Source organism: Semicossyphus pulcher, unplaced genomic scaffold, assembly GCF_022749685.1.
Source record: "Semicossyphus pulcher isolate SPU_LCO1_2020_fin unplaced genomic scaffold, fSemPul1.0.p SCAF_1, whole genome shotgun sequence".
Lineage (NCBI taxonomy): Eukaryota > Metazoa > Chordata > Actinopteri > Labriformes > Labridae > Semicossyphus > Semicossyphus pulcher.
The window spans coordinates 2061410-2083578 of NW_027211603.1; the positions used below are offsets into that span (position 1 = coordinate 2061410).

General features: G+C 44.0%; 1 protein-coding gene across 2 annotated transcripts; it reads left to right on the forward strand.

Annotated features, from left to right (window-relative positions):
- Nucleotides 1-2041: 2041 nt before the first annotated feature.
- LOC138583994 (NACHT, LRR and PYD domains-containing protein 3-like) lies at nt 2042-19490 on the forward strand. Of its 2 annotated transcripts, XM_069656134.1 has the most exons (14): nt 2042-2162; nt 2567-2657; nt 2741-2851; nt 10487-10579; nt 13068-13163; nt 13470-13548; nt 14162-14375; nt 14578-16369; nt 16478-16651; nt 16745-16918; nt 16996-17169; nt 18110-18283; nt 18425-18471; nt 18720-19490. In XM_069656134.1, exons 2-14 carry the CDS (start codon nt 2581-2583, stop codon nt 19244-19246), a joined length of 3732 nt encoding a protein of 1243 aa, XP_069512235.1. In that variant the 5' UTR covers nt 2042-2162; nt 2567-2580; the 3' UTR covers nt 19247-19490. The 2 variants fall into 2 exon arrangements, with proteins under 2 accessions (XP_069512235.1, XP_069512318.1); XM_069656217.1 differs by lacking the exons at nt 18110-18283; nt 18425-18471; nt 18720-19490 and having other exon boundaries at nt 16745-16862; nt 16996-17106.
- Nucleotides 19491-22169: the final 2679 nt, after the last annotated feature.

The following is a 22169-nucleotide window of genomic DNA, read 5'->3' on the forward strand; positions in this document are numbered from 1 at the left end:
TCTGCTCGACAGGTAATTACCCCAGCTTCATTCCTGCTGTCTTTGTTTCACATTGCTAAGATGTCTGCGGTTACTGTGACGCTGTGTTACGTTGATGTAGCAGTCGGGCTAACGTTAGCTTGTTCCCGCTGCTGCTGCTGTTCAGCGTTGTTTCATGGCGGTGTGGCTGAAAATATCTCTGTGAAGTGTCCAGGCAGTGTGACCGTGTCAGACTTTCTCCTGATAGTTCTGTGTGCCTGTGCTCTCACGGCTAAATGTTCACATCAGTGTGTTACTGCTTAGCTGGCTCTGTTTTTTCCACAGTCTCTGTTAGCAAACTAAGTGCTGGTGGTGTTGCTAAATAGAATTAGCTGTAGATTACCGTTCACAGCAAAAACACTGATTTCCGCTTTGATGTGTATCTGTTTCGATAGTGTTGGTGGTGTAATATAATGTAATAATGTTTATACATAATGTATATCTGGCTCCTTCGGTTGCTGTGGTTACTAGCCTGCGCGCGCATGACAGCCTCCTCTGCAGGGAGGGCTTTGGAGGCAGGACTGAGCGCCGTGGAGAGAGAGGGGGAGGGACCTGGAGGTTGTGACCTTTCAAATTTTGGAGCAAAGCCGCTCTCTTCTCCATCTTACCTACTGCAGCTTCAAGTTCAGCATTTTGATCAACACCATGTCGGTTTTTGGGAGCCAGAAGTGACCATACTTGGACGAGAGGGTGGAGCTTGGGAGGAGCGATGGGTTGGTAAACATTAACTTATTAAAGTTTGTGCCCATGGCTGATTCATCAGCTGGTGAATGAGCTACTTAACCATCGTGTTTCCCACAGATTGAGATTCTGTTTGTGGTGGTGGCTGTTTATTCATCACAAGAAAAAACAGTTAAGAGAGCTTGTTGAATGTAGCGGTCTCGCCACATCTCTGGTGGGAGGTAAACTGCGCTTAGCAGGTAACTTAAATAACCAGCTTTCTCATCATTACAGCCCAACGTTATCTCTCCGGGTGAAAGTCAACAACAATCCTTTCCACTGACCGCCACAAATAAATCATGTATAAGAAATACTAAACAAGGTAACATTATTGGTATAATGAGCTTTATCATGTAATTATTATAAAACTAGATTTTCACTTATCACCACGATTATTTGTCCAATACTTGCATGAAAAGAGACAACATCACAAATACACAAGTTCAGTTAGCTGAGGTGACACCTAGCAGACAGCTAGCAGCTCCCACCTGTCACTCAAAGAGGCCATGCCCCTAATAATACATCACTTTAAGCCTTAATATAATGTAAACAGGTGAGCTGTATAAAGATTCTCCCCGTACAGTTGTCATGAAGAGAGAAATGAGCTATAGAGACCCAAACTGTTTTTTGTACCAGGCTGTAAACATGTTTATTTCTGCTGTAAAGTTTAACATGGGGCTCTATGGGGACTGACTCACTGCTGGAGGCAGCCTCAAGTGGACACCAGAGGAACTGCAGGATTCTGTAACTTCCAAGTTGGCCTCATTTTACATTCAGCATTTAAGGTTGTTACCTAAAATAACTGACAGCAGCTAATGATACTGAGTTGATCTTTTGCTTGTTAGATGGTCAGTTTGCACCATCTGGTGGACAGCTAGTGTAACCACAGCATCTGATTTGAGACCTCTCTGACAGGCGTTTCTGCCAGGGGCATGCCAAAGTTGCATCCACTCCACTCCTGGTCAGAGGCGGGGCTTCAACAAACTTACTTGTGTTGCCATAGGCTGCATGTAGCTGTGATAGCATTTCATTGAAGCATATTTTCTTTTGCTAATCTGTCTCGTAGGAGATGCAATCATAAACGTATACACAGGAATATAAAAACTGTATGAACCTGTTAAATTTTAACTAAAGTATAATACACACTCATACTTCATGGCAACCCTGCATGAATCAGGGTTGCCATGAGGTATGAGGGTTGCGGCAGCCAAGTAAAAGAAAATCCGGACACGCCCTGGTATCTGATGCAGGTGAGACTGGTTTTGACTTGACGCTGCTGCTTTATCATACTTGGACTCGTGATTCATTCGGATGCACACAGACACCACGGCTGATAAGGGGAAGAAGCAGCCTTTTCTTTCAGTGTTTCCTCGACACATTAAGGTGGACATTCTCTATGAGGTGACCTGAAGTGAGTTCAGCAGGTAAGAATCCTTCCAGAGGAATCTGTAAATGTTTGATGAACAGGATGGTTTGATCACAACGTGTTGTATCACTGTTTGATTGTCCATTAGAAATCAGTACAGTATAAGTTTCAAATATTTGATTATGTATGTTTCCTCGTCTGTACTTCTCAGGTAAAACCTGATTGTAATCTGAGCTCACAACATAGTTGAAAAATACAGGAAGTGTCAGAGCTGTCGGAGTGCTTGGATCAACTTGGTTAGGTGCATTTTGTATAAAACTCTATAATCTTCCAGCTCTGAGCCTTGTGTTTTTTTTTACACATTCATGTGTCAACTGTCCCGGTTGTGCCATGCAAAGAGAGAGCTCATGTGTGCTGTGATGGAAACCTTGTGGTAGTGACAGATTGAATCCCTCCCAGCAGGTTTGAGCTCTGCCATGGATCAGCCTGAGGACAGAGAGGAGGGAGCCTCTCCCTTGAAAACCACTCTGTGTGGGGAAAATGAAGCTCAGAGGTGAGATGAGGATCTCAAACTGTCAGAGACTCTTCCCCATGTTTCATTATTCACATCCAAAGCTTTGTGTGTTTGTGGTCAAGCCCAGAGCAGCAGCACAGCCCAGACTCTTCTGAACCTGATACCAGCTGTGTGTCCCTGAAGAGTGCGCGGTCCATGACTCCACCACCTGATTTTAAGGGACAGGAGACAAAGTAAGTCAACAGCCTGTCACTGAGTTGTTCCAACATGTCCTCGCTCCCAACACAAATAAGACAGCTTGTTCTGTGACCCCACGATTCAAATATGACGATCTAGGTACCACTTTAGCTTCAGTTAGCCGTTTATGTTAGATATAATACATTTGGAACGTCCGGTTAGACTTTAAAAATAAAGCAGCAATTACACATAAGGATCATCTAGGTTCCATATTTTGTATTTGATCCCCTGCAAACTAAAAAACATACTAAATAAAGTAATATGCATTCACAACTGAAATTGTTAGTGAAGGAACAGACTTGTTTGTGTCTTACACTTTCCTCAGCGTTTCTGGGACATCTGGGTGTGTCCCTTGTTCGATAATACTGCACAAGGAAACTGTAGATGATTAACTACGGCTGATCAAAGGGGCAAAAGTACAACTTGGTGATTGTGGTGACAGCCATTAGAAATAACGTAACTACAATAATTTGTAGGTTATATAATTTTAAGTCTTTTTCATTGTGAAAGTAGGTTTTACACCATTTAAATAAACTCAAAGGCATATTTGTGACATGTAAAAAGTTCACTTCTACATCACAACTCAAAATTCATAAAATTAGATTAACTCTTTGTATTACTGCCCATTATTAGGCTATTTTTGTTTGACAAAAGACTCAAAGGTCAATTGGCTCACTGGTTCAATTCACAAACATTTTTACGCACCCCTATACAAAGATGAAGTTGTTGGGCCACAGTAGAAGGGTTAGAGGACCCCTCACCCTTACCCAAGTAAGTCATTATTCGACTTCTTGTTTGTTTGTACAGGATGGAGCAGCAGGGCCGGTCAACAGCATGTAACTGTATAGTTCCAACATGTCCTCACTCCCAACACAAATAAGACAGCTTGTTCTGTGACCCCACGATTCAAACATGACGATCTAGGTACCACTTTAGCTTCAGTTAGCCGGTTATGTTAGATATAATACGTTTGGAACGTCCTGTTAGACTTTCAAAATAAAGCAGCAATTACACATAATACTTATCTAGTTGGATTTTAAAAATTGAGCTTACTGGTGATTAACATGTCAAATTATTTAGATTTTTCATGTGCAACACTGAGTTAACATTGCAAAACAGTTTAATGTAAAGAGGTTAATTTTGTAAAGAGGTCCTGGTTTGGGTTTAAATAAATACCTACATACGTAGGATAGTTATGAAACTTTTGTAGGCTTAACTACGGTAAAAAAGAAGTCAACATTGACTATTTATTTCACATGGGGATCAAACCCTGGTCTCCTAGGTAGAAGCTTGTTGTTCCAGCAGCACAATCACACCTTTCCAAAAACCAATCTTTTGTTTACTTTTAATCTCCTGCAAACTTAAAAACGTACTTAATAAAGTAATCAGCTAATTTGCAGCTGAAATTCCTTTTGAAGGAACAGACTTGTTTCAGGCTTAAATCTTCCTCAGTGTTTCTGTGAGGTGTGGGTGTGTCCCCAGTTTGATCAGAGGGGGCAAAAGAACGAGAGTTACGTATGTAACTACGGTTCTATGAATTCTGGATGACCGCCAGAGGCAGTGCTTAACACTGGATGTTATCCATCTCGCGCATGCGCAGGTCGAGTATTTAATATCAACAAAGTCACATGTGACCTAGGATGACGTAGGGCAGCCCTGCCTACATAAGCTCACGTCATCATCAAAGATGTCCCTACAGAATCTTCTCGCCAAGATTCCAAGTGACAGAGAACTCTGGCAGTCATCCAGAATTGATAGAACCGTAGTTACATACGTAACTCTCGTTCTATTTCATTCTTACTGACCGCCAGAGGCAGTGCTTAACACTGGATGACTATTACCAACATTGTCACGAGGAATCAGTACCCACCTTACCGGAAATGGCCTGAGGGTTCCTGAAAAACCGCTGCCGCCAATGCGTTGGGAGCAGCGACATTGACCCTGTAGTGACGGGCAAAGGTGCACGGTGAAGCCCAGGTGGCCGCAGCACAAATCTCATTTAGAGGCACCCCCCGTAGTGCTGCCCAGGAAGTGGAGAAACTCCTGGTTGAGTGGCCCCTGATATTGAGAGGCAGAGGCAGTCCCTTTGACCTGTATGCCTCCCCAATTACCTCAACAATCCACCTGGAAAGTCTCTGTTTGGACAGGGCGTGCCCCTTTCTAGGGCCACCATAGCAGACAAACAGGCCATCAGAGTGGCGAAAGCCAGCAGTTGCCTGTATATAATGTGACAAGGCCCTCACCGGGCAGAGTAGTTCTGCTGAACTAGCTTCCTCATCCTGTAGGCAAGCGGGGTCATAAGCTGCTAGCTCAATGACCTGATTAAAGTGGGCCAGAGCCAGCCTCTTCGGGAGAAATGACGGGTTAGGCCAAAGTGCCACCCCTGTGCCGTCTGAGTTCCAGCGCATACATGCTTCAATAACTGACAAGGCATGAAGCTCACTCACACGCTTCGCTGACGCCATTGCCAGAAGAAAAACAGCCTTTGCTGAAAGCCACTTTAGCTCTGCCTGCTCCAGAGGCTCAAAGGGGGGGAGACGAAGGACCTCCAGCAGCAGAGGCCATGTCCCATGAGGGAACCTTGACAGCCTGTGGGGGGTTCCGCCGCCGGGCTCCTTTAAGGAAACGGGTCACCAGTGTGAGACCCTAATGTCTGGTTATCCACTCTAATATGCCTGGCCGAAATCGCAGCCACATAGACCCTCAAGGTAGAAGCAGAGAGCCTTCTCTCTAGCAAAGACTGCAAAAACCGCAGTATCATTGGCACAGAGGAACTCTCAGGTACCTCTTTGTGAGCTCTACACCACTCCGAAAATATCTTCCATCTGTTAGCATAAAGTGCCCTGGTGGATGGAGCTCTTGAGTCCATGATGGTTTGGACTACCTCCTGATCACATGCCATTAGGAGTGGGTCAGGCCCCTCAGGGGCCATACCCAAAGCTGCAGACGTTCCGGGTTCGGATGCCAGATTTGGCCCCCCAGCTGTGAGAGTAGGTCTCTCCTCCTGGGAAGGCAGCATGGATCCCCATCTAGAAGTTTGTACATCGCTGGAAACCAGGGTCTCCCTGGCCAGTTTGGGGCCACCAACAGGAGTCTGTGGTTGCCTTGCTGAACTCTGTGTAGCGTCGCAGCTAAGAGCGGAAATGGTGGAAAAGCATAAAGGAGGCGATCTGCCAGGGCATCCTGTCCCAACGGACTCGTTGTCTCCGTCAGTGAGAACCAGAGGGGGCAGTGTGTCGATGACTCCGAAGCGAACAAGTCCACCTCTGCTGTGCCATATTTGCCCCATAAGGCCTCTACTACCTCTGGGTGGAGTCTCCACTCCCCTGAGGGGGGCTTCTGGCGGGAGAGAAAGTCGGCCACCACGTTCTGTGGTCCTGGCAGGTACATGGCTCTGAGGCTGGATAAATGAGGGAAAGCCCATACAAGGAGTTGTTGTGCTACGTGTAATGACTGTGTCGACCTGGTGCCTCCCTGGCGGTTGACATGGTAGACGGCTGACTTGTTGTCGGACCGTATGAGAACATGCCTGCCCCGCAAATATGGTAGGAAGTTGCGGAGAGCCAAATGTATAGCACGGAGCTCGAGCACATTTATGTGTTCTGCAGCCTCCTGTGCACTCCAGAGTCCCCTTACTGCTCTGCGCCGCCATACTGACCCCCATCCGGAGGGCGAAGCATCGGTCACCACCACCTCGCGGCGCGAAGTGATTGAACCCAATGAGACACCTTTGGCCAGATAAGCCCGGTCTCTCCATGGCTGCAATGTCAGGAGGCATCGACTGGAAACCCTGACCTTCTTGAATCTGTGCAACCTCGGATCTAGATGGAGGCCATTGGTCCAAACTTGGAACGGCCGCAAGTTGGGGAGACTTAGTGGCACTACTGATGTTACAGAAGTCAGCATACCCATCAGCCTGAGAAATAGGCTGTACCTTAACCTCCTGTTCCTCCGAAAACAGAGGAGGAGCTGCTGTATGGCCTTTACCTGTCGTGGAGTTGGGTAGGCAAGCATTTGGCAGGAGTCTAGGGTTATACCCAATAAACACTATCCTTTGGCTGGGTACAACTTTTGGCATGATTGACGGTTAGGCCCAACCGCGTCACATGGCATAGAAGGGCTGTTGTGTCCTGCTCTGCCCGTTCCCGGGTGGGGGCACAGATCAGCCAATCTTCTAAATAAGGGAGGATCTGCACACCGGTGGCTTGCATCGGGGCCAGTGCTGCCTGCATGCACCTCATGAAGACCCGTGGGGCTAGGGAAAGACCAAATGGGAGCACCTTGAACTGATAGGCCTGTCCTTCGAATGCAAAGCGCAGGTATTGCCTGTGATGAGGTGCTATGGGGACGTGGAAATAGGCATCCTTTAAATCGATTGATGTGAACCAACTGTGCCGTGTCACGGCTTGGAGCACGTCTGCTGTACATAGCATGTGGAAGGGCAACACTTTTAGAAATTTGTTCAGCCCTCGTAAGTCCAGTATAGGGCGAAACCCACCCTCTTTCTTGGGAATCAAAAAATAAACTGAATAGAACCCACCTTGCTGTGTCTGAAGATCAACGCCTTCAATGGCATCCTTCTCCAGGAGGGTGGATATCTCCTGGCTGAGTGCACGAGACTTTGTGGGATCGCTGACTATGGTCAGACGGATCCCACTGAAAACTGGGGGCAGGCGTCGGAACTGGAGATTGTACCCTTGGGAAAGCGTAGTCACCACCCAAGGGTCTGTAGTGCAGCTCTCCCAGAAGCTGAGGTGCTGCTGGGAGAAGTGTCCGACAGCCGACCCCAAGCACTCAGGGCCTGCCCCCCTGGCCCTTTGGTCCCCTGGGGGGGCAATGCCCAGACCCCCGACCCCTCTGCGTTTGAGGCGCCTGCCGTGTGGGAGCCCGGCGGCGGTTATCAGGTCGCACGAAGGAATGTGAGGTCCTTGGGTAGCCACCAGGACGAGCTGGTAGCTGAGGGCGGTTGGTGCCAAAACCCTGTGGAGGCCGCTGTCTCGGAAGGGGTGTAGGTCCCCGAAGGCTAGCAAACTGCTGCCTAGTCTGGTTTGCCTGGATACCCCGCTCCAAGGCCTGCTGTGCTGCTGGGCCAAACAGCTCCCCCGGTACTACAGGGAGAGTGCAGAGGACCCTCCGGCATGGCTCTGAAAGTGGAGATTGGGCTAGCCATACCTGGCGGCGAGTCAAAGTAAGTGTTGACATTAGCCTACCAAGCTCCCGGGTCATGGAGGCGAATGCCTGCAGAGAGGCATCACTAAGACTCTGGACGGAAGCGTCTACACTGGAGGTTTGCAGGGACTGGGACAGGGCTAATATCAGGTGGGACAGGGAGTTCCCAACACGGCCCATGCGTGCTGCCGTATCGTAGCACTTTGACAGAAGGTCATCTGTGATGCGACACTGTGGCCTGGGACAGCGAGCATCACGTCTCAGTACCTCCTCGGGTGACACAATCAGGGAGGCAATAGATGGCTCCACGGCTGGCATGCGGTCCAGTCCGTAACTGCTGGTATTTTGCATGGAAGCCAGGGCCCTGCTGTCACTGGTGTGGTGAGAAAAGGATTTGGGGTCTGGCCAGCATTTGTGGAGCTCCTCAATGAATGGCAGGGAGGGCGGCACAGAGAAAGTAGCCTGCGGCGGGATCCGCCTAAAAAATGCACTAGCTGGAGTGCCTGCTGCTGGAGCCTCATCCAACCCCAAGCGTGCCAGTGCCATGCGGACAACTGGCTTCACTGTGCCCTAGACCCACTTCCAGACTGCTGGGAACAGGTGTCAGAAACATGGGTGGAAGCCTCCCCTTCTCCCAGTCCAGGCCTGTCCTCACAAAACTGGCTGCAGGAGGCCCTTGTAGACAGGGCGTCCTCATCCCATCCTTGTGGGTTAGGAGCCTGAGGGCTGTGCACTGGGACTGAAGTCCCGCTGCCAGGCTGAAGATTAAGGAGCAATCTTTAAACACTGCAAACTCAGAGCTTAGTGTGTCGACTTTGGCTGCCAAACAGTCAACTTTCTTGGCCTTCTTTCTTGGTGGAGCATTCCTAGGAGGAGAGCGTCCTCACACTGAAGCCACACCAGACGGGGGCAGCTCGCCCTCAAGCTGCCGTTCCTCTACCTCAGCCAGGCGGTCTACCTTTAGCCCACGCGGCATATAACTGCAGTTCATGCACTGACTATCAGACAGCCCCTCCCTCAGGTGGACAACACCGAGACATGTGGGGCATTCATCATGTCCATCTGCAGCTAGCAGTGGAGCCATGCAGGTGCGGCAAGCATGTGAGTCTAACATGATAGGGCCAGCCTGCATGTATTTTTCGTCCTTTACTCAGTTCACTTAATTACTTGGGAGCGAACACACTCTTAATTAACAGATTACTATAGAGCGAAAGCACTCTTTAGTAACACATAATCATTAATATAGCAGCGAAATATACTCACTACGGACACAACTAAGGAGGTACACTACACGCTTTAACGAGCGAAAACATTCGTCAGGGAGTGATAACACGAAACACATGCTACTGGGGAGCATCCGCTCTGAAATCCCATTTGAGGAACATAATACATGCTTTAAAGAGCGAAAACAGTCGTCAGGGAGCGGTGAATTAACTACAACAATACGTTGCTTCAAATCAATAAATCAATAAATCAATAACCCAGCCGCGCAGGCTAGTGCTATCCCGATGCCAGCCTTGATGCTCACTGCAAGCGCTAACACACCGTTCAGCCACTGTAAAGTTTAGAGGAACCCCGAAAACAGGCCTCTTTTAATATATTATCAATACGTTACTTTACGCTAACAAAGGAGAATACTTACCCTTCCAGCCGAGCTTCGAAGCCGGCGAAGACGCTCCTGTGTTTGCCTACCCGAAACGTTATGCTGCCTGGACAGGCGAAAACACCGGTCTGTCAGCAAAGTTAAGTTTAGTCGTAGTATACCCAACGCAGCCCCTAGAGGACGAAACCGTAGCTCCAACCATGTGGTTACAGGGCTACCAGCGAAGAGTCACCGGCTATCTGCTTTTATTTCAAGCTTATAGTTTCAACCTGCATTTGCGGATTACCTGCGAGAAGATACAAGGGACATCTTTGATGATGACGTGAGCTTATGTAGGCAGGGCTGCCCTACGTCATCCGAGGTCACATGTGACTTTGTTGATATTAAATACTCGACCTGCGCATGCGCAAGATGGATAACATCCAGTGTTAAGCACTGCCTCTGGCGGTCAGTAAGAATGAAATAGAACAAACAGTTCTTACTCAGGAAGAGTTACAGATGAGATGCATGTAAAAGTAGGTGTAAAAGTGAAAAAGCACAGGCTCTGAAATGTCCTCACAGTATGAAGTAACAAGTATCCCTCTGAAGGACATTTCTACCCGCTGTTTCTGTGCAAAGATAACGGGATCTCAACTCGTATTTGAAAACTATTAAAGTTAAAGCCACAGTGAGGAACTTGTGGTATGTGTCGCCCCCTGTAGACAAAGTGCTATGATTACCTGTTGGCTGATCTTGTCCTGTACATGCGAGTGTTTTCTGACGAAATTATGAACAAAGGGAGACGAGGATCTCAAACTGTCAGAGACTCTTCCCCATGTTTCATTATTCACATCCAAAGCTTTGTGTGTTTGTGTTCAAGCCCAGACTCTTCTGAACCTGATACCAGCTGTGTGTCCCTGAAGAGTGCACGGTCCATGACTCCACCACTTATTTTTAAGGGACAGGAGACAAAGTAAGTCAACAGCCTGTCACTGAGTTGTTCCAACATGTCCTCACTCCCAACACAAATAAGACAGCTTGTTCTGTGACCCCACGATTCAAATATGACGATCTAGGTACCACTTTAGCTTCAGTTAGCCGTTTATGTTGGATATAATACATTTGGAACGTCCGGTTAGACTTTAAAAATAAAGCAGCAATTACACATAAGGATTATCTTGGTTCCATATTTTGTATTTGAATCCCCTGCAAACTAAAATACATACTAAATAAAGTAATATGCATTCACAACTGAAATTGTTAGTGAAGGAACAGACTTGTTTGTGTCTTACACTTTCCTCAGCGTTTCTGGGACATCTGGGTGTGTCCCTTGTTCGATAATACTGCACAAGGAAACTGTAGATGATTAACTACGGCTGATCAAAGGGGCAAAAGTACAACTTGGTGATCGTGGTGACAGCCATTAGAAATAACGTAACTACAATAATTTGTAGGTTATATAATTTTAAGTCTTTTTCATTGTGAAAGTAGGTTTTACACCATTTAAATAAACTCAAAGGCATATTTGTAACATGTAAAAAGTTCACTTCTACATCACAACTCAAAATTCATAAAATTAGATTAACTCTTTGTTTTACTGCCCATTATTAGGCTATTTTTGTTTGACAAAAGACTCAAAGGTCAATTGGCTCACTGGTTCAATTCACAAACATTTTTACGCACCCCTATACAAAGATGAAGTTGTTGGGCCACAGTAGAAGGGTTAGAGGACCCCTCACCCTTACCCAAGTAAGTCATTATTCGACTTCTTGTTTGTTTGTACAGGATGGAGCAGCAGGGCCGGTCAACAGCATGTAACTGTATAGTTCCAACATGTCCTCACTCCCAACACAAATAAGACAGCTTGTTCTGTGACCCCACGATTCAAACATGACGATCTAGGTACCACTTTAGCTTCAGTTAGCCGTTTATGTTAGATATAATACATTTGGAACGTCCGGTTAGACTTTCAAAATAAAGCAGCAATTACACATAATACTTATCTAGTTGGATTTTAAAAATTAGCTTACTGGTGATTAACATTTCAAATTATTTAGATTTTTCATGTGCAGCACTGAGTTAACACTGCAAACAGTTTAATCTCTATTCAGGCACCAAAACAACTTGGTTAGGTTTGTAAAGAGGTCCTGGTTTGGGTTTAAATAAATTCCTACATACGCAGGATAGTTATGAAACTTTTGTAGGCTACGTTACGAACAATAGATGGCTTAACTACGGTAAAAAAAGAAGTCAACATTGACTATTTATTTCACATGGGGATCAAACCCTGGTGTCCTGGGTAGAAGTCTGGGTTTGTGTGGTTGATCCATTGCCCCTGACCTCCACCCCAAGCAGACATTTGACTCTTATTCTGCTACCATTATTCCTTCGCTTGAACTGCCCCCAGTCTACAGATTCTTCTGGAGACAGTCTTTAGTTGTTTTTTTATAACTGATGCATCAGTTAACTAAAAGAAAGTTGTGCCTCTTAGTTTGTGCAGTATAAACAGCTGAGAGAAACACAGTGAAATGTAGATTCAGTACTCCTATGAAAAACACAACTGAGAACTTGTATATCTCGTTGTTCCAGCAGCACAATCACACCTTTCCAAAAACCAATCTTTTGTTTACTTTTAATCTCCTGCAAACTTAAAAACGTACTTAATAAAGTAATCAGCTAATTTGCAGCTGAAATTCCTTTTGAAGGAACAGACTTGTTTCAGGCTTAAATCTTCCTCAGTGTTTCTGTGACGTGTGGGTGTGTCCCCAGTTTGATCAGAGGGGGCAAAAGAACAAACAGTTCTTACTCAGGAAGAGTTACAGATGAGATGCATGTAAAGGTAGGTGTAAAAGTGAAAAAGCACAGGCTCTGAAATGTCCTCACAGTATGAAGTAACAAATATCCCTCACCACCTATTTTTAAGGGACAGGAGACAAAGTAAGTCAACAGCCTGTCACTGAGTTGTTCCAACATGTCCTCCCTCCCGACACAAATAAGACAGCTTGTTCTGTGACCCCACGATTCAAATATGACGATCTAGGTACCACTTTAGCTTCAGTTAGCCGTTTATGTTAGATATAATACATTTGGAACGTCCGGTTAGACTTTCAAAATAAAGCAGCAATTACACATAAGGATTATCTTGGTTCCATATTTTGTATTTGATCCCCTGCAAACTAAAAAACATACAAAATAAAGTAATATGCATTCACAACTGAAATTGTTAGTGAAGGAACAGACTTGTTTGTGTCTTACACTTTCATCAGCGTTTCTGGGACATCTGGGTGTGTCCCTTGTTCGATAATACTGCACAAGGAACCTGTCGATGATTAACTACGGTTGATCAAAGGACGTTGCAAACCTATAATAAGATAAAGTTGTTGGGCCACAGTAGAAGGGTTAGAGGACCCCTCACCCTTACCCAAGTTAGTCATTAGTCGACTTCTTGTTTGTTTGTACAGGATGGAGCAGCAGGGCCGGGACCTTCCTGAAACCAGCTTTGTGTCCATGAAAAGCGACCGGTCTATAGCTCAGCCTCTTAAATTTAAAGATAGAAGGTAAGAATCTATCCATCCATCCATCCATCACACCTGTCAATCAACAATTCAGTGTTACATGGCAAGTAAGGCAAGGAAAGTTTATTTATAAAGCACCATTCATACATAGAGCAATTCAAAGTGCTTTGCACAGTTCAACACAGAATCTGATCTTTCTAAGACACTTTCTGCTCGGCTGTGATCACCTGCCTCAAGGCGTCTGTTCATAGGACTTTTTTTCACTGATATTCGGTTATAGGTTGAGAAATCGTTTGTCCAGATTTCAATCATTTAAAAAAGACCTGAAACCTGATGTTTTCTCCACAGAGTACAGCAGGACACCTCAGAGGCTCCCAGTGATCAGCCCACCCAGCAACATCAAACAGACCTGGACTCCATTTTTATGGTGTGTAGTAACAAAGTGCTCGACAATGAGAGTAAAGAACATAAAAAACATGATGTAATTTTCAAGAACCCTATGGCCAAGCCCAGGCGTGTTGAGGAGTTTGTGAACACAAGAAGCTTTTAAGTTGTCTGGAACTGAGACTAACAATGTGAGAAAAACCAGGGCCCATTTTTTCCATTTACATTAATTTCAAACTGTGTTGGCTCTATATCCAGTGGACACACCTTCATGTGAGATCCTCTATTACAAAAACTATTAAGGGAACCTGGGATGACATTGTTTAGAGTGTCTTCTCCTGGTGATTAGATGCATCACATTGACCTTGAAAACCTTGAATGTCCATGTAAAGTTACAAAATTCACAGTGAGCGTCACATTCAACAGGAACATTTGGGTGGTCTGGATTTATTAGTTCTACAATAGTCTTGAATTAAAACATGGATTTGATGATGTGAGATTTAAGCAGTAGTGTCCACAGACACAATTGTAACGTGCAGCTCTCAATAGTCTCTATGCTGCTCCGTTAGACCAGCAGGTTCTTCAGACTGATGGGTATTAATTTGATACTAAGTTTGGTATTCTTCAAGTTAAAGTTAATGTTCAATCTGTTTCAGCTGCTGGAGGAGAACATCGTCGCTTTTGTTAAGAAGGAGCTGAAGAGACTTCAGAGAGTTCTGTCATCAGATTCCTTACAGAGACAGAGTGGGGAAGAGGAGGAGCCAAGCGGCATGGAGCAGGGGGGGATCAGCAGAGAGCCATTTCTCAAGATCACACTGCACTTCCTGCGGACAATGAAGCAGGAGGAGCTGGCTGACTGTCTGCAGAGCAGTAAGTGATTATCTAACACCTTTGACATGATGTTAAAGGAAAAATGAGGCAACATGGGAGAGCTGCACACATCTGTATCAAATCAGTCCGTCTGTCTTCGCCTGATGAGCTAAATTTAGCGACTAGGAAAAACATTGTTGAATATTTAGAACCTCTGATTTTCTTAGGATCCACTCACTGATTTGTTTTTGTGTTTATTTAGGAAGTCAAGATTGCAGACATAAACTCAAGTCTCACCTGAAGGAGAAGTTCCAGTGTGTGTTTGAGGGGATCGCTAAAGCAGGAAACCCAACCCTCCTGAATCAGATCTACACAGAGCTCTACATCACAGAGGGAGGGACTGGAGAGGTCAATGATGAACATGAGGTCAGACAGATTGAGACAACATCCAGGAAATCAGACAGACCAGAAACCATGATCATACATGCAGACATCTTTAAACCCTCAACTGGACGTGATGAACCAATCAGAACAGTGATGACAAAGGGAGTGGCTGGCATTGGGAAAACAGTCTTAACACAGAAGTTCACTCTGGACTGGGCTGAAGACAAAGCCAACCAGGACATACAGTTCATGTTTCCCTTCACCTTCAGAGAGCTGAATGTGCTGAAAGAGAAGAAGTTCAGCTTGGTGGAACTTGTTCATCACTTCTTCACTGAAACCAAAGAAGCAGGAATCTGCAGGTTTGAAGAGTTCCAGGTTGTGTTCATCTTTGACGGTCTGGATGAGTGTCGACTTCCTCTGAACTTCCACGACAATGAGATCCTGACTGATGTTACAAAGTCCACCTCATTGGATGTGCTGGTGACAAACCTCATCAGTGGGAAACTGCTTCCCTCTGCTCGCCTTTGGATAACCACACGGCCGGCAGCAGCCAATCAGATCCCTCCTGAGTGTGTTGACAGGGTGACAGAGATCAGAGGGTTCACTGACCCACAGAAGGAGGAGTACTTCAGGAAGAGATTCAGAAATGAGGAGCAGGCCAGCAAAATCATCTCCCACATCAAGACATCACGAAGCGTCCACATCATGTGCCACATCCCAGTCTTCTGCTGGATCACTGCTACAGTTCTGGAGGATGTGTTGAAGACTAGAGGGGGAGGAGAGCTGCCAAAAACTCTAACTGAGATGTACATCCACTTCCTGGTGGTTCAGTCCAAACGGACGAACATCAAGTATGATGGAGGAGCCGAGACAGATCCACCCTGGAACAACAAGAACAAGACAATGATCGTGTTTCTGGCGAAACTGGCTTTTGAGCAGCTGCAGAAAGGAAACCTGATCTTCTATGAGTCAGACCTGACAGAGTGTGGCATCGATATCACAGCAGCCTCATTGTACTCAGGAGTGTTTACGCAGATCTTTAAAGAGGAGAGAGGACTGTACCGGGAAAAGGTGTTCTGCTTCGTCCATCTGAGCATTCAGGAGTTTATGGCCGCTCTTCATGTTCATCTGAAATTCACCTACTCGGATGTAAATCTGCTGTCAGAGGAACAAACAACATCCTGGTGGCCTGAAGGGTATGAAGTCAAATTAACACGTTTCTACCAGAGTGCTGTCGACAAGGCCCTACGAAGTCCTAACGGGCATCTGGATTTGTTCCTCCGCTTCCTCCTTGGTCTTTCACTGGAGGCCAATCAAAAACACCTAAGACTTCGACTTACGCAGACAGGAAGTAGCTTAAAGACCCAAAAGAAAACAGTCCAATACATCAAGATGAAGATCAGCGAGAATCTATCTGCGGAGAAAAGCATCAATCTGTTCTACTGTCTCAATGAACTGAGTGACAGTTCTTTTGTGGAGGAGATCCAAAAGTACCTGAGTTCAGGACGTCTCTCAACATATACACTATCTCCTGCTCAGTGGTCAGCTCTGGTCTTCATCTTACTGTCACCAGAAAGAGATCTGGACGTGTTTGACCTGAAGAAATACTCTGCTTCAGAGGAGGCTCTTCTGAGGCTGCTGCCAGTGGTCAAAGCCTCCAACAAAGCTCTGTACGTCCATGCATAACTATCCAGATCGCATGCAAGCCATTAAAATTAAATATAATATAATATATAAATATTTTGTCTCATACCTCTGTGTTTCTGATACCTGTTAAGGCTGACTTTCTGTGAGCTGTCAAAGAGAAGCTGTGAAGCTCTGTCTACAGTTATCAGCTCCCAGTCCTATAATCTGAGGGAGCTGGACCTGAGTGACAACAACCTACAGGATTTAGGAGTGAAGCTGCTGTCTGCTGGACTGCAAACTCCACATTGCAAACTGGAAATTCTCAGGTTAGTGTTCAACTATTAAACATGATAACACTCTGTGCTCTTTTTTACTTTATATATTAGTCACTGAAGGGGCTAACTAAAAATATTTTTCAGGTTCAGTGGTTGTTATCTGTCTGAGAGAAGCTGTGAAGCTCTGTCTTCAGTTTTCACCTCTCGGCCCTCTAGTCTTAAAGAGCTCGACCTAAGTAAAAACAACCTGCAGGATCCAGGGGTGAGGATGCTCTCAGCAGGACTGAATAGTCCACACTGTACACTGGAAACTCTTAGGTCAGGAGTGTTTAGATTTTAACTTTTTTTCTTAACATGCTTTACCTTTGAATTAACTGACTGAAAATTATTTTCAGGTTGAGCAACTGTAAACTGTCAGCAAGAAGCTGTGAAGCTCTGTCCTCAGTTCTTAGCTCCCAGTGCTCTAGCCTGAGAAAGCTCGACCTCAGCAACAATGACCTGCTGGATTCAGGAGTGAAGCTGCTGTCTGCTGGACTGAAGAGTCTACACTGTGTACTGGAAAGTCTCAGGTCAGGGTTTACAGGGTTTTGGCTGCAGCGTCGAATCGAACTCTGTGTCATCGATTGCAGACAATTCTGTAAACAACACAATGAGAACAATGTACAAAACTCTTGCATTGCACTTTATACAATGCTTGCACTACAAGCCAAATGTAAAGTGACGTTAGTTTATGAGCTAGTGGCAAAATGTAGCATACTTATGTTATTCGCATTACTTCTGACCAGCACATTACTTAAACATAACTACAGGGTTTAACATAACATCGATTTAAAAATGAGTAGCACACCACACAGCCTAGTTATACATGTCTGGTAACAAGGCAAACAAAAAATAACTTACCATTATCAGTAGAGCTCTGAAAGTGTAAGAAGTCCTCCACCATCGACTCCAGAAAGACCGTCACCAAGTTTAAACTGGCTCTCAATCGAGTACCGGCTCTGAACCAGCCCTGAAACTGCCTCCGTGGAAAAGGGGTACTCGAGGTATCTCGTTTGCCAACAGATATAACCCAAGAAGGTATGATATGATAGCACAGACAACAACTGGATCCTTCCTCTCAGCACAACTTGCATAGATGTACCCTCTCTCTCTTAAGAGAGATAATGCCCATTTAATAAACATAATTGAACATCTATCTCAGTCGAATCAACTTCCAGAAACACCACATTAGGAGGAAGTTAGGATGGTGGAGAAAGCTGCAACAATAAACACTGATGGCATGAGCATAATCAGCAGAGTAAACATTGATAAGATTCAGGTTACACTGTCCATGCTGTGTACCTGCATGGCATTGATTAAATGTTATCAGCCACACAGCTGTGAATAAGCCAGTGATTAGGAATCATACGAGAAAAACTGATTCCAGTCAGCGACACAACAACAACTTCTGTCCTCTGTAAGTGCCCGTGACAGTGAAATCTGTGTTTGTGTGTGTCTGTGTGTATTTAGTCTGTCAGGCTGTCTGATCTCAGAGGAAGGCTGTATTTCTCTGGCTTCAGCTCTGAGCTCCAATCCCTCCCATCTGAGAAAGCTGGACCTGAGCTACAATCATCCAGCAGACTCAGGGGTGAAGCTGCTGTCTGCTGGACTGGAGGATCCACATTGGAAACTAGACACCCTCAGGTAAGGACATATAGACAGACGGCAGCTGTTCTCACACTGTTTGTCTGTCTGTCAGACTAACTGAGGAACTCTGCTTCATGTCAAATGGTAGATATAAGTGTTGATGTATGAAGTAGATTGTGACTTTGTTTCTTCCTCCAGTGTGCACCATGGTGGACTGCAGAGACTGAAAACTGGTGTGAGGAAGTGTAAGTGTAGTATTAGCTCTATTAGCAAACACCTGCACGTTATACTATACAGTATATACTGCATGTGAAGCACTCTAATGTAAGCTGTTAATCTTGTAATGACTGGATTGGTGATTGAATATGTTTTAGATTTAAATGTAACTTGACAGTTTATTTGATTTAGTTGAATGACTTAGCTCCAGTTACTGTTAGTGAAGTGGTTAATAGATAAATTATTTGCAGCTGTATTGTGTCTCGTTCTCTATTAGATGCCTGCGAACTGGAACTAGACACAAACACAGTGAACAGAAACCTCAAACTGTCCAACAACAACAGGACGGTAAAATATGCTGAGGAGGAACAGCCTTATCCTGATCATGAAGACAGATTTGACTCCCCTGTGATGCTGTGTAGCAATGCTCTGATTGGTCGCTGTTACTGGGAGGTCGAGTGGAGAGGACATGTTTACATATCACTGACTTCCAGAAGAAAAAAAGAGGGGGGAAATACTGATGACAATTTTGGGGGGGTACATAATATGCCCTGGGGTCTCAGTTGTTCTGATTTTGATGGTTACTCTGTCTGGAACAACGATACAGAAGAATACATCTCATCCACCTCTGTCTCAAACAGAGTAGCAGTGTACGTGGACTTTCCTGCTGGCACTGCGTCCTTCTACAAAGTCTCCTCTGACACACTGATCCCCCTCAAGACCTTCAGCGGCACATTCACTAGACCTGTTTATCCTTGGTTTGCTTTGAAGCCTGACTCCACACTGACACTCTGTTCTCTGTAGGTCAGAGTTCCATAAACTCAGCAGTCGCTCACCATCACACACACACACACACACACACACACACACACACACACACACACACACACACACTCTGCACTGTGAAATCTGTCTCGAATATTTACCTGTCTGATTTCATCACTTTGTTTGTTGAAGCTATCTTCTTCTTTTTTTTAATCAAACGTGTAAATAAGGTGCTGTCTTTGTACATAATAAAACTGCAATTAAAGAAATTTTTTTTTTCATATTTTTACTTAAAGAGTGACTTTATTCTATGATGTGAACACAAAAGCTGATTCGGCGTTGAATTCACTTAATGACATCCCACCGACCTTTTGTTAGGTTTAATTTTTCAATGCTTTTACATAATAAACCCTCTGAATCCCAGTAAAACTGTATTTTAACATCTAATAACAACAGTCAGTTGTTATTGAAATTATAAACAAGTCGTAGACGATAACATACTCCAACCTTTAACAGACGTCACTTGTTATGCATCATCTTTGGTGGAAGAAGTGTGCAGATCCTTATGTAAAAGTACTAATACCACACAACTAAATACCAATTCAAAGTCTGTATAATCAGTTAAAATGTGATTAAAGTATCATAAGTGGACATGTCCCCTGTGACTGCTCCACTATTATATATTCTATCATTAGATTGTTATTAATGCATTAATGTAAAAGCAGATTTTACTGTTGTAGTTGCTGAGATGGAGCTCATTATGGGTTAATCCGCAAAATATCTTTTTATTAATTGATTGAAAACATATTGAGAGATGCCAAAGAAGTGACACCTTCACGTGCTTCTTTTGTCAAACCAACAGTCCAAATCCCTGAACAATGACTAATTAATTCAGTTGTTCAAAGTGATCCTATTGGATCAAACCTTGAAAATAGGTTGTTGAAATAAAATGCATTGAAAAGATACAAAAGATACACTGAGAGCACAGAACACCCGGAGTCAAATTCCTTGTAGTGCCTACATACTTCGCCAATAAAGCTGATTCTGATTCATAGCAATGTTCAACTCTGTAGCTTTCTTAAAATGAGCTAATCAAGCTGTTATTACTCACATTAAATGAGCTAACCAAGCTGTTAATCACATTAAATTAGCTAAGCTAGGTAATATAACTCTCATTAAAATGAGCTACCTTAGCGGTTTCTACTCACATTAAAATAAGCTAACCTAGCTGTTAATACTCACAATAAAATGAGCTACCCTAGCTGTTTTTACTCACATTAAAATGAGCTAACCTTGCTGTTTTACTCACATTAAAATGAGCTAACCTAGCTGTTTTTACTCACATTAAAATGAGCTAACCTTGCTGTTTTACTCACATTAAAATGAGCTAACCTTGCTGTTTTACTCACATTAAAATGAGCTAACCTAGCTGTTTTTACTCACATTAAAATGAGCTAACCTTAAGATGACCGTATGTCTCGATTTAATCGGGACCGTCCCGGCAAATATCTCTAAAACACTAATATGTCCTGGTTTTGACCAATTGAAAAAGTAACGATGCACCATGCTTACAGCTGTGATTTGTCCGTATATATGTTAATCAATGTCGTTGCCAAGGCTGTTGAACTTTGGCTGGTGGTGCATTAGTGATGATTTCTATTGGTTAAAACAGCAATAGTCATTTGTTTGTACATGTGTCAATCAATCGGTGTGCGGCTGACAGGACATGCTGCATAACATCAGGTAGGCAAACTGTTATGCCATTTTTATGTTTTCATTTATCTGTTTAAGTTATATTGGCCTCAAGGTATTTCCAGGCATATCTTGTTTTTGTTAAAACGACTTCCAATCAAGACTTCCTTTTCCACGTGCTGCATTGTTTACATGTACATGTAATTACATGATGTACTTTAATTAACGGGTCTTACCTTTGCCGAAATTTCAACATCATGATGCAGATTAGTAAAAAGTAAAATTTAAGCTTTGTCAGGTCTGTCATCAAGAGGATAACAAAACTACTTTTAAAATGCTCGTTTGTCTAACGGAGGTCGGCTCGATAATCTGATGATGCATTCAAGGAGGTCGGGAAATCTGAATGCTGATCGGGTTTCGTGACACAGCGTCAAGGGAATTTATCTCAAGTTTATCTCAAGCCTGCTTTTGCTCTCCTGCATATGTCGCAGCCTGCTGATACATATTTGGTCTTGGTAACATTACTCAGACTACAAGCGCACTACAAACGGAAACCAGAACACTTGCCGTCCCTAAAATCCACTTCCCTTTCTACAGATTCTACATTTCTAGAATCTGTAAATAGAAATTACCAATCTAGTAATAAATAAATTAATATGTTTTGTGTTATATAATTACATTTTTCAAATAGGCCTAAAGTTTCGGTTGATCTTGGAGGACATGATTTTTATTTGCTGAGGCACTTTCCGTGGTGTTGAAAGGTGCACTGATGAAATATCCAATTGTACCATGAGGTCATACATGTGGGTTTGTGTTAAAATCAAAGTGTCCCTATTTGGAGGTTTGAAAATATGGTCACCCTAGCTAACCTAGCTGTTTTGACTCACATTAAAATGAGCTAACCTAGCTGTTTTGACTCACATTAAAATGAGCTAACCTAGCTTATTTACTCATATTAAAATGAGCTAACCTAGCTGTTAATACTCACATTTAAATGAGCTAAGTTAGCTGTTTTTACTCACATTAAAATGAGCTAACCTATCCGTTTTTACTCACATTAAAATGAGCTAACCTAGCTGTTTTTACTCACATTAAAATGAGCTAACCTAGCTTTTTTGGCTCACATTAAAATTAGTTAAGTTAGCTGTTTTTACTCACATTAAAATGAGCTAACCTAGCTTTTTTTACTCACATTAAAATGAGCTAACCTAGCTTTTTTTACTCACATTAAAATGAGCTAAGTTAGCTGTTTTTACTCACATTAAAATGA

Excerpts from the sequence above, each read along its gene's own strand:
- LOC138583994 (XM_069656134.1), top strand. The coding sequence starts at position 2,581 with ATGGATCAGCCTGAGGACAGAGAGGAGGGAGCCTCTCCCTTGAAAACC. Across the intron at positions 2,658-2,740 it reads GGGGAAAATGAAGCTCAGAG|CCCAGAGCAGCAGCACAGCC; the intron begins GTGAGATGAGGA and ends TTTGTGGTCAAG. Across the intron at positions 18,472-18,719 it reads GAAAACTGGTGTGAGGAAGT|ATGCCTGCGAACTGGAACTA; the intron begins GTAAGTGTAGTA and ends GTTCTCTATTAG.